The sequence below is a fragment of the Ascidiella aspersa genome, chromosome 3, assembly GCF_963924565.1.
Source record: "Ascidiella aspersa chromosome 3, kaAscAspe10.2, whole genome shotgun sequence".
Taxonomy (NCBI): Eukaryota; Metazoa; Chordata; class Ascidiacea; order Phlebobranchia; family Ascidiidae; genus Ascidiella; species Ascidiella aspersa.
The window spans coordinates 24,340,830-24,353,542 of record NC_139449.1 but is presented as its reverse complement, the minus strand read 5'-3'; the positions used below and the strand labels follow the sequence as shown (position 1 = coordinate 24,353,542).

Genomic DNA, 12,713 nt, shown 5'->3' with positions numbered 1-12,713 from the left:
CATTAGTTGGGGATACCCTAATCCCTTGCGCATTGTATGCTGGTGGAAGGAAGCTAGTGGCAAAAATAACGGAACGACGTAGCACATCACGTGCTATGAACCAGCATCTTGTTGTCGTTAATAACTGCACGTCTTGGCGCTTTCAGTGCGAATTCGTCGCAGACAACGAGCATGTTTGTTAAACACTCCGAGCCAAAACTTGTGTTGAGTTAAACATTTTGACGTGCTGATTAAAATCCAGCGCTCAACTGTGACATTTTAGTGAAAGCAAGTTAAAAATATTTAGGCTGTGATTGTATTAATTCTTTTGCAAAAGCATTGAATATAACTAAGCAGCAACTTGTTTCTGGTTTTGCAGCTCAGGTTTACTGACACTAACTCATAAAGTAACTGAAAGCAGATAATCATGGGAAACGAGATCGGAAAAGAAAAAGTTGAAGGTAACACATATTCTTTAGATATTTCATTTGATAAAGGCGGGTGACTTAAGTATTGCTTTTTATTCATTTAACTGCTGGATTTAGATGTATTTTTAATGGAAGCAAAGCGCCCCAAATGAATTCTCTGATCAAACGACTTTACACTGGTTACACCGTATTATACCTAAAGGCCCGTTTTTTTCTACAGCTGCACTGAGCTCAGCAAAGAGTAGTTTGTTTCAAATTCTATTGTTTCAAACTTTTCACTCTTTGCTAAACTCAAGCCCAGTGCAGCTATAGAAAAACGTTACGTTTCGGAGCGATTTTTACGCCCAGCTCAGCTCAGCGCAGCTGTAGTGCAAACGGACCTTAAAACCTAAAATGCCATTTAATTATATGGGCCGAAATTTTTGTTTTGAAATTTATAACTTAAAATAAAATAAATACAAAGCCCTGAAAATATACCCCCCGATAAAATATATAACAACCGCACCCACGTCTAGACTGTATTGTTGTTCGCGCGTTATACCCGGATACAAGCTTAGCCAAAAACATACAGCGGTGCCCTATTAAGAAAGCTTTTCTGCAATGGGTTGGCTTTGCTGTTCTTGTTTCCACAACTCAAACAGTATTAAGTTCCCGCGCTTACATGAGTGCTATTTGAGACTGATACAATCGCACAAATAAAGATTGTCATCACAGCGTCTTGAACCTCGCTTGCTTTCTGCGTTGTCACATCGCCACAAGGGAAAACACATTAACCTTATTCACCACGGACGGCTGTTCGTAACTTATCACTTCTTCACTGTGAACAGCAGACGATATTCTTCAGTTGTAGCATTTGTAGGGAAGGTCTACGGTAGAACTATGTGTTTCTCATTCAGAAAATAGACAAATAAATTATGTGTTGTACTGGTCCGTTGTTTAGCTTAATGTGCATTGTGCATTGTATATTATTGCGAAAACGTCAATGGTTTTCTATTTTAAATGAAATTTACTTAAAACAGCTTACCTTGTTTGTAATACGAGTCCACAGTATATTATACCAGCTTCAAAAAAGTAAAAACTAACTAATTTAAACGTGAAAGTGGCAGGAAACTCATCAAAATGCCCAGACGTTACTATTGGATTGGTAAGATTGTGCATGGAAATAGAAGCAACCTATTTTTACTGTAAGCGAAATTCTCTTTCAAATAGATTCCCGTGTATTGTTACAAGTTATTGTTGCTAGGATGCGCATTTATAAGGAGCTAATAAGTAACGGCAACGGCCGTAAATTGGACGGGCTTGCAAACGAACCATCAGCATATATTGAACTTTTAGGCACAATTTTCTTCAACTTTTAGGCGCAATTCTGTTGTTAGCATCCAAACTAACAAAATGTCTCCTTTCTTTGCAGATTCTAAAGACCCAGAGGAGGTTGACGAGTTTCTCGACGATAACCCTCGATTCCTGGTTGACTACATCGACCGCAACCCCCATCTGTTGGACAGCTATGTGTACGAAAAGGTGGACGAAGCTACTGTGAAGCACTGGCTCAGCAAAGTCAAGGCGCCCTCGCCAAGTGAGATATTCGCACTCTGCAGTGTTTTACCATTTTGCAACCATTTGCTATGCTGTTAAACGGTTGAATGCTGCGATATTTTTCTCTGCGAGCATAACTTTTATTCTACCGATAGATTGATAGGGCGGCGTGTTAGTAATTTGACATGTTTGTTATTTGCAAATAACCACATTTTATTCTTGAATGCAGCAGGTATTTAAATACCTTTAAGTGTTTTCAATATTTGCCGTTTATTTCTCTTACACATAGGTGAATATATAAACATAGCGATGGCGTTGTATTAAACCGTGACATCATATATTTAAAGCTTGGCTTTACCTCCCCAAGGAATGATACTTTAAATAGCATGGATTCACGTTTGCTAAATTCTGCTCAACTGGACATATTTGTGAGGCGGTTTACCGCGATAAACGGCAAACACTGCTGGCATAATTTTATTTGCCAAAATAGCACTACAAGTAGATGAAACGCAACCGATTTTTACAAGCCTACACAAGCGTGGCATTGCGTTTTGGGGTCGGTTTAAGTTAGCTCCACTGCTGTTTTAAGGCGACGTGCTGCAAGTGCTGAAGCTGGACTACCTGAAGGCAAAGAACACGATTTCTCACCGGACCGACAGGTACATCCACAACAGCCTGGTGATCCGACGCGCTGAGCGTTTCAGCCTTGACATCCTGTTTAAGAATCGCGCCTACTTGCCGGCCAAGGACCAAATAGTTCTCGAGTTTTCCATCGGTAAGTGGCAGTTGTGTTGTCGAAGTGGCCGGCGAAACGTGGCGCTCATGTGTTTGCTGCACAAGAGAAATTAAATGTTTTACGTGTGTTTGGCGCGACTTTTGTGGGAAATTGAATTTTCGTTTTGGCGTATAATTTTCGTCTGGATTTTCGTCTTAGGGATCGGACGTTTGGGGATGTCCGATAACATCGGTTCGGAGGCGATATTCTATGCCAAGTGGTAGTGTAGTACTTGTCTGATCTAGGGTCCTACCGGTGCCGTTGCAGCATCATATTTACTTGTGCATTTTAAGCCTATGAGTCAACGAAAAGTTTTTACCATAAAAATGTAAATTTCTTAACAAATTGTGAATTAACCATCTAAAGTAAAGTAACCTATAACTTTTTACCGCCAAACAATTTTTTTTTAACATTTCATTTGTACGTTGTGAGTTTATTCAGTTGGGTATTTTGTCAATGTATATTGACATCGGACGGTCATATAGGCTTACTTTTTGCTGAAAATATCGGGTATAGGTATAAAACATTTCTAGGGTATCCCTACCCGCGATTAATGTGCCTTTTATCGGAAGTATACGTCCGCAACAACAAGCGCCACTAAACCCTTTGTTTATTATTGTTATGACGTAGTTTCCCAGAGAACCAAAAGAGGAAATGATGTGTAACAACATATTTTTGCACCTTATAAAACAAGTATACCTTTTTCGATACAGACAAGACACAAACTTAATCCTAAACCGTATAAACCTCCGAAAGTGCAATAGCACAAATGTTTACAACTGGTTGATGGTGTTGATTCGTTGAAAAAAACAATTAGGTGACAAACTTTTATTACATTTACAAGCGTTTGCCACAAATCAAATGTAGCCCGGTTTACATTTTTATTTCACCATAGGCTGAGTTCCGAAACTAGTGTAGGAACTCCTGTAAATCACAAGCGTTCCTAGCTATCTTGAATTTTCCAAAATCAAACCTAGGAATACAGGCTCCAGCCAAACCAACACAAGTCGTAACTTGTTTTGACAAAAAACCCGCAGACTTGAGGATTGTAGATTCGCTTGCAATATAACTAAAGGTTTAAAATTCGAAAATTTCCATCTGGGCTTCTTCGAGACAAAACTCAGAATTCATAGATCGTGAAACAGTACCACAGTCGTAAAATTAATCTTCTTGTAAAACAAGTAGATAAGCGTTAATGCCAGCCTATGCAAACCACGAGTGCCTTTAAAAATTAAACTAATAGGTTGGAGCCATTGCAAACTGATCCAAAGTAATCAGGAAATAAAAATAATCCAAAAATATTGGTTTTTGACATTTTATTTTCGTTTATGCAGTGCACGTAATGAGTCACGTGCAAAAGCATACAGTCACACGCATACACGCATACATCACCATACGATTTAGCTTTAATTCGTTTACGATTTCGCCATCCTGTTGAACGACAATAAACTTTACGCCCTCCATTGTCGGTTTATGTGGCGCCATATAAATAGAAACGTTTACCATTTATTAAAAAAGTGCAAAGTGCTGTCAAACGTCCATCCGTTAATTGTATTGTGTATTATTGAATATAATGCATGCGGTAAAATAAGGACAAGCGTCTTTCCTTTTGGCAAACGTACGACTTTGTTCGTCACAGCACAATCCCGATAGTTTACTGCACGCACCAGCTATTGGTCTCTTTCGGTTGTATTTATTTCTCCAAATTAGAATAAGATTTGGGCAAACTCGAAAGCCTTAGCATGCGTTATTGTCCGTTGAAGCTACTGTGTTGCAAGTTGCAACAATATGAAATGTTTTCTGTCACGATCGCTTGAGGAAAGTGACTGTACAACTTTAAAAGGCTTCGCGTCATAAGTATGACAAGTATGACATTCATTTACATGTCAAAACGTTCATTTATGGGCGTTAAATGTACTTTTCTATCATTCAAAAGAATGTAAGCTCAAATGAAAATCGTTACAACATGTACCGCGCATTTTACGATGTCTTCTAACTACTTGGAGGTTCACCAATGTACTAAAATATGTTTTAAATTGTTTGCCCAAGGCGGACATCTCCTAAGAATAGCATTAAAAACCAAAAGATTGATGCCGAAATAAACACAATAAATAAAGCGGACAGCGTCGGTGCTTGGTCGGTTATCAGTAAATATGTCCGGAATGCTGATAGCCTGTAAAACAAAGCGCAGTCATATTTACCTTAAAAAGTAAACTAGTTGGCCATAATCGTTGTTACTTGTTTCGCAATTCACTATTGAACATTCGAGCTAAATACAACGAACGTTAGACTATTCGCAATATTTCAAAATACCTGTATCCAATTGGCACGTCTGCAAATATTAATAAGAATTAAAAACTATCACCGGTGTTCCTGGCTATAGATGATCCTCGAGGTTAAAAGAATTAAAAAGACATTGATTTTACCTTTCAGGTGAAAAACCCAAGTATGCAGCAGGAACTTTGATCAAGGTTCCCGTCAAGGACTCGCTTCAAGGAAGCAAGTGGACTTCCATGTTAATGGATCAGGATGCTGAAAACAAGAAGGTAGATTTTTAAAAACAAGATTTTAAGCATAGCACATCCAACGGATTCAACTACGTCCAAAAGCGATTTAAGGCATCAATGTGTTTTTGTAAAGCTTAAAATCAACTTGATAAAAATATGTTTTTTAACGTCTGGGTGAGCATCTATTTGGCCACAACGAACCGCTATACACCGAACAAGCCCAGTTGGCAACATTGATGCACTGCAAAATTGCCATTTTTCCTTGATTTATTTTTGCAATGAATGTTTTGTTTAGATAAGCGTTGATGTCAACGTCCCGGCAGAGGCACTGATCGGCCGCTACAAGCTTTCGGTTCGCGTCACAAGCGAACTCGAGGATGGAAAGAAAACCGAAACTACCAGCAGACCTGACGTCATCGTCATCTTCAACCCATTCAGTCCGGGTAAGCAGAAAAGTAAAAAACAATAAATGAACAATATATGACTTCGCTATTTTGGAGTCGGTATGCGAATAAATCAAGGCATTTCTAGCGATAAAACGAATATCACCGAATAACCGTAGTGGCTAATTGCAAACTTAGTTAAATGATCGTAGTTTTTAAAAGGTCAATATTCAGAGCAACATTAAAGTATTTCTAAAAATGAAGGTCGCATATGTGGGTTGATAGATCTATTCTGTACTGTTACAGACATTTGATTTGGCAATTGACCTTTCCTAATGATTGCAAGTTCACGACCATCAATTATGTCGTTAAGGGTATTTTAACTTGTCTAAATGTCAATACCGATTTTGTCAGATTAACCCTTTCCAGTAAAGTATATCGTCCCTTGGTACGCCTTCATGTTGTAACTTTAACTCCGTGTTTACCTTCCTTTGTAAGAATTCGACGAACTATTCAAGTAAAACTTTTACTTACAGCCGACGACTGTTACATGGAAAACTCTGCCGATCGCAACGAGTACGTGCTGAACGACCGGGGTTGCATCTTCGTTGGTTCGTACTACAGGATCGGAAAAAGGGACTGGCTCTTCGGCCAGTTCGAAGAGGGTATTCTCGACATCGCTCTTAAGATGCTGCGCAAGGATGGCAGAGCGCAAAAGAACCCGGAGAAGAGCCTAAGAAAGAGGTCGTCGCCCAGTTACTGCAGCCGCGTCCTTTCCGCAATGGTAAGCTCGCACCCGAGAGGATCAAGATGTTCACGGACTGCACAGCAAACAATACCCGTGTATAAAAGTGGACAAATAAGTTCAATGTTTTAACTTCGGAACCGATTTGCTGATATAATATCGCTTAGGTAAAATCAAAACTCTTTGAAGAGTTTGTTTTCGCGGTCTAATGTTCGCCAGCAGTACTACGTATATATCTAAAAGCAATGACGTAAGCATAAGTGCTTTGAGGAAACAACAACTGAATTGTTACGCTTTTGTTAAACTTTCGTCAATATCGGCAATAAGGTTGCGGTTTGGATCCTACTAATTCGTGCAAACATAGCATGGATTTGCCGGGCATTGTGAACAACAAAATCACATTGCTTTATCTTTCGAATTTATAGGTGAATGTTAATGACGACGACGGCGTTCTCTGGGGCAACTGGAGTGGAAAGTATGAAGACGGAAAGAGTCCGACCTTTTGGAACGGAAGTGTAAAGATCCTTAAGCAGTGGAACAGCACTGACAAGCCTGTCAAGTTTGGACAGTGCTGGGTTTTCTCCGGTCTGCTCACTACAGGTATTGGGAAATTGAACAATGTGCAGCTAACCGATTCTCAACTACTGTAAAATTAAACTTTTTTCAGAGAATTTTTCAACTTTTAAATAAACTGCTAGAATTCAGGTTCGTGTGGAATAAACAACAAGACATTTCACTTTTTCTTGGTGACTTCGGTCGTGCTTTCCGGCGTTAGTGTTAATATGTGATAAGGTGATAACGTAAATAGACCTGAATAAGATTTATTATAGCAATTGACATTTGTGTGTGATATTCAACGTTTGGCATTTCGGCGCCTCTCGGTGGATTTTTTCACTTCTGTCCAAAAAAAAACCTCAGTTGTAATAACGCAAAATATGGAATAACGCTTCTATATTTCGCCAGTGCTCCGCGCCATTGGCATCGCCGCTCGCCCAATCACAAACTTCCGTTCGGCGCACGACACCCAGTTCAACATGACCATCGACAAGTTCATCGGCGAGGACGGCGAGGAGGTGGACTTAGTCGATCAATACGACTCGATCTGGAACTTTCACGTCTGGAATGAGGGATACTTTAAGCGGCCAGACTTGCCCAAAGGTAGTAGTGGGACGCTTGGCGTATATGAAAACAAGAGGGTAGTGTCGTCAGATTTTGGGCTTCCTGCATTACACTTCTTGTCACTCTAGTTTAATGTTATTTGCTTTTGCGTTGCCTCGTACTGTTTATAAAAAAGAAATTATAAATATTAGCCTACAGCTGCATTCTCTAAGTACAACTTTAAGCGAAAAATAAAAATAATTATTATGTTAATTGAACGGTACATTAGGACGAAAAAAGTTTGATATTCCTGGCCGAATTCGCATTTTTGCGTTTTAATAACCTATTGTTGTTAATAAGGATACCTCCATACTCTTAAAAAAATACTGAAGTTTTTCTGTTTTGCAGTGACAATACCTTATGTAAGTTGTTTGTACTTTCTAAAAAAAATTCTAAAAAATTGTGATGCATTAGGTTACGACGGCTGGCAGGCGGTGGACGCTACTCCGCAGGAGGTGAGCAGCGGACTGATGCAGTGCGGCCCTGCGCCCGTGAAGGCGGTAAAGAATGGCGAGATCTACGTCGGATACGACACCAACTTCCTCTTCAGCGAGGTGTGAATATAGCGGAATAACATTATTTGTTTAAAATTGGCGGGGGAACAGTTTAAAGGATCTTCGTGAAAAGCTGATGCCAAATAAGTCAAGTGCATCGACGTCATACCTAAACAAAGTAGGCTTCATCAACAATAATTTTAGTTTCTCAATAACTTTAATCTATGTAACGTCCATCTATAGATTAGAAACGCCAATGAACCACAGAAAATTTATTGCGATACACACGACAGAATTAAAAATACTAATTGGCAGTTGCTGTAAAGTGAATTATTTTTTTTTAATTTCGTAAGAAAATTTTCGCTCGATTTAAGGTAAACGCTGACGTGCTGACCTGGTCAGTGGACAAATCGGGAGAAGTGAATGGACTGCTTAAGCGCGCCTTACGTGACGTCGGTCGTAACATCAGCACCAAGGCGGTGGGCTCTGACGAAAGACATGACGTCACCGACGAGTACAAATACAAAGAAGGTAAAGCCTTCGTCGTTTAAAATTACTTGACTTAAGTTCAATAATTTTGGGACAACTTGACATAAAGTTATTTGGACAAATGACATGACTTGGACTTAAATTCAAGGGCTTTAATTGAATACATTTTAGTTAAATTAGGTTTAAGAATAAAAAAATAATTAAGTTAGTTTCATTTTTTAACATTTTCTCTGCAAAATAAGTTGCTCTGAATAGAGACAGCATTAACTTTTAATGCAAATTACATGTATGGCTTTGGCAATAACTTTGACTGGCTGTTATTTGTCAAAAATAACATAACTTGGACTTAAGTTATTTGACAAATAACTAGTGGGACTTATGTCAGAGTTTACAACGCTGGGGTAAAATACCTCCAGAAAAAAGTATCAAATATTAAAATTGAATCAACTATTGAAAAGTAAAATAAAATAGTTAGGTGTTTTAAAGCAGTCATTGCCAAAATCGAAATATATTAGCTGCGTATATGGAAATTAATTACAATTTAGATGGTTCTACTCCATCAATTCCTGGAGAGTAATGTTTTGTGCCTGTTGTCTCGAACAGTTTAAAATCCCGTTTTAAAAGCAATTGCGTGCGATTTCTTGTTGAAGGGACACCACAGGAGCGTGAAGCATTCGAGCGTGCCTACGCCCACGGCAGAAAGGCCGACTGGCACGACAAGTTCGTCATTGAGGAGGAAGGAGCGATCACCATAGACATAAGGACGGACGAGGCCATGAACGGAAAGCCAGTCACCGCAATGATTCTGGTAAGTGTATAACACTAAAATATGATTCCTGCGATTATAAAGAGGGTTCTTCCGACAAATATTTATTCTGTACCGACGTTTCGATAACCTATCCAGGTAATGTTTATCAGGGCATATAAAATTGTAACCTTGCAGAGGTATATATACAGTGAAGAAAAACGACGAAAAAAACAAGGTGGTAAAACGAGGCAAAAAAAGGAAACAAGGCGTGAATAACGTGAAAACGTGATAACCGGCTGCAGCCTTCTGTTGGCCGCTACTGCACAAAAATTGATAGGAAGGTGCAATAAATGTATCTTGCTTAACGTTCATGGTGCTAGATTGAGTTGTATCGCCCAGGATTCTAAGAAGACACGGCGATATTCCAGTGATGGAGTACATTCTTGTTGTACCACTGGATACAGTCTGATTTGAATAATAGCCTCTTTTCATAGAACTGGAAATTTCAATTAGGAGTTAATGCAATACCAGTATCAGACTACATACTTGGTAAAATAAGGTTGTTCAATAAAAAAATGGCAATATACTCAGGTTATACTATAGTATGTAACATGAAACGCAGTTCAACGTTGCGCAATACGCATATGATTAGAGTGGCGCCGTAAACAGGTTTCAGTGTTGAGCAAAGTGACAAACAATTTAATAGGAAATACAAGCTGCCTTCACACCGATTTGGCATCTGATCGTTGCGCATACTCGCATTTCAGGTCAAAAACACGACCAAGGAATCCAAAGACCTGCTCGTGACCACAGTGTTGCAGACGATGCTGAACAACGACGAAAGGAAGGCGCTCGTAAAACGCGTGAAGAAGGATGTTATGTTGGCCGCCGAGAGCGGTAAAAATTATTGTCAAACATACTTTTTCTAATGTATAAGCTCGGTAATGCTTTGGCTTGGCCTTGTTTTTAGGATAGTCTTTGCTTAACCTAGCATTTATCTTATTAGAGGAAAAACAATTATATATATTTATACTTTTTATGTCCAGGGGTGGCCAACCAATCATAGACCAAGTGTCACATTTTTTACCTTGTTAATTGCAAAGAGGCACACCTTGTCAATTGGCAGAAAAGAATATCACCCGGCTTCTTTCCAATTATACACTGTATTTAGCGACTTTTATTTACACTGCAGGACATCTTATATAAATGCCATCACGCTGTTAAAGTTTCCCCAAAATCTCTTGACTTACAAAACGAAATAGGAGCTGATCAGTGATGAACCTGGAATTTTTTTGATATAGTCGAAGTGCTATAACTTTATAAAACTTATTTAGATTTATAATGAAGGTCAAATTGGAAAATATTGTCGTTTAAAAAACGAAAAATATAGGTCAAGAAATGTCATTGCTTTTTAATAGATCCGATATCCCTGGTCAACGTTTGTGCAATTAGTAATCGGTAGCTTCTTTTTCAGAGAACGAACAGACAATTGTCCTCGCATTTAGCGACTACGGAACTCAGCTCGCTGACGAAAACGTGATAAGAGTTGTGACGACTGTCCGTGTGAAGGAGACCAACAAACTGTACGTGGATAACTATGACTTCCAACTGGACAATCCAAAATGCCTAACTATTGAGGTAGGAAATAAATTCAAATCACTTGAAATTTATGATGTTTTTCCTTTTTTGGGAAGTTTTCATGTGCCCGGCTGTATTCCTACACGGAGCCGCACATAGGCACATGTTAATGACGATAACTTAATGGAGCGACAGGTCTCGTCAAGTGGCACACTAACGTTGGAGTTTAAACTACTTGTTTGCTCTCTTTTTCTTTATTATGTTTGAAAGTATTTATTGAGCACAAAGTTGTAAATCGAATCACAAAGCCGTCGCTACTTTTGGGGCGACCTAAAAATCTGTGCTAATGAAATCTGAAAAAGATAAACAGCCTTGGTGATAAAGCAGTCGTAGTAAATGGTTTTTAAGCAGATTTTTTGTGTGACTGCTACACTGCTACAGGCTGCTTTCTTGCTAAAACTCTACAATCTATGCCAATGCACGATAAATATAAAAAGCTAGCGATGGTGCCTAACATGCAGGTTTTGAGACTGTGCAATTTTGCGTCGTCTCCCAATATTACGATATATACATATAAATGTTGAAACAACGCAAAGCCTGAACCTTGATAAAGTGTTATACGTTTGATTGCAGTGCGATGACACCCTGAGGCGCCGTGAGTACAACACGATAACTTTTACTATCACCAATCCATTGCCGATCGCCTTAACTGCTGGAGTTTTCTACGTGGAAGGACTCGGAGTCAGCAACGGGGTCAGCGTTGAAGCGTAAGTAAAAGTTTTGCTTCGTGAACCACTCATTTCTTGCTCGGTGAGTCGAACGAAACACGAAGTAAATGAAACTTGTGGACACTTTGTGGCGCTAAAGAGTAAAGTCGTCTGGAAATGCTTTTAACATCATGTGTAGTTATATACAACGTGTTCGATTGCTACCGAGATATGCTCGCAGTCTTAGTCTTATTTTTGTTAAACTACAAATACACAGAAATAAGCAAGCAGATTACAAAGGTCTATTACAGACGATGATACAAGTGCGTATCGAAACGTATTTGTAAAGATAGTATCGATTACTCGAAGTTTATGGCCTCGCTGCTTTAAGTTACACTATAGATTCGTGTGAGTGTACTTAATTACAGAAAGGTTACGCGCATGTCTGTCGTTTGTAACGTTTGCTAATGTTCTTCCAGCGGTCCGATTGCTGCTGGCGAAACTTACAAGAGCAAGCCTGTCGAAGTTCGTCCTTATCGCAGCGGACGCACCTACTTATCCGCGGATTTCGACTCCAAGGAAATCTTGAACATAAAGGCATACAAGTCCGTTAACGTAGAGTAAACGCACGACTTCCGACACAAACTATGCAGTATTTGTAATAATATTTCGTTTTAAAGTTTGCAATACAGTTCCTTCCTGACTTTTTCGAATTTAAATGCATAAAGTTTGACAGCTACAGATTGCACCACAGAAATTGTACATTTACCCTAAAATTGTACTTTCGTTAACCTTCATGTAACTGTAATTAGGTAGATCAGGCTTTGTACCTTAATGTGATTCAGTAAATCAAACTTCGTGTACAAATATCGTTGTGTTTTGTCCAATACCTGGCTAACAAACCTTAATAATTTAAGCGTATTAACGTGTGCATTTTGTATATTACACCAAACGCTTAACTATACATAACAATAAATGAAGCACATCATACGATAATGCATTTTTGTGTTGAATGTAGGCCTACTGGTTTATTGTCAGAGTATTGGTTACTGTAGAATGCCGCTTTAGGCCAAAAGGTTATTCCTACGAGCGTTATTATTGGTAAACCTTTTGATACAAGTTTCTCAACCCGTGTTACACAAGTAAATCGTAGTTCTTTTAAAATGCAAAAAAGACTGAAATATGA

The 12,713-nt window shown here is 38.9% G+C and overlaps 1 protein-coding gene across 2 annotated transcripts; it reads left to right on the top strand.

The window, feature by feature from the left end:
- The first annotated feature begins 356 nt into the window (after positions 1–356).
- On the top strand, positions 357–12,517 carry LOC146161050 (protein-glutamine gamma-glutamyltransferase E-like). 2 transcript variants are annotated; one of them, XM_083383501.1, is made up of 15 exons: positions 357–440; positions 1,819–1,983; positions 2,533–2,718; positions 5,152–5,264; positions 5,521–5,668; positions 6,145–6,392; positions 6,779–6,953; positions 7,317–7,511; positions 7,926–8,065; positions 8,380–8,536; positions 9,145–9,302; positions 10,010–10,139; positions 10,717–10,880; positions 11,454–11,587; positions 12,007–12,517. In XM_083383501.1, exons 1-15 carry the CDS (start codon positions 407–409, stop codon positions 12,149–12,151), a joined length of 2,292 nt encoding a protein of 763 aa, XP_083239627.1. In that variant the 5' UTR covers positions 357–406; the 3' UTR covers positions 12,152–12,517. The 2 variants fall into 2 exon arrangements, with proteins under 2 accessions (XP_083239627.1, XP_083239628.1); XM_083383502.1 differs by lacking the exon at positions 357–440 and adding an exon at positions 1,275–1,551.
- The last annotated feature ends 196 nt before the right edge of the window (positions 12,518–12,713 follow it).

Coding starts and splice junctions, on each gene's coding strand:
- LOC146161050 (XM_083383501.1), top strand. CDS start 407: ATGGGAAACGAGATCGGAAAAGAAAAAGTTGAAG. Junction 2,719..5,151: donor AGTTCTCGAGTTTTCCATCG/GTAAGTGGCAGT, acceptor TTTACCTTTCAG/GTGAAAAACCCAAGTATGCA. Junction 6,393..6,778: donor GCCGCGTCCTTTCCGCAATG/GTAAGCTCGCAC, acceptor TCGAATTTATAG/GTGAATGTTAATGACGACGA.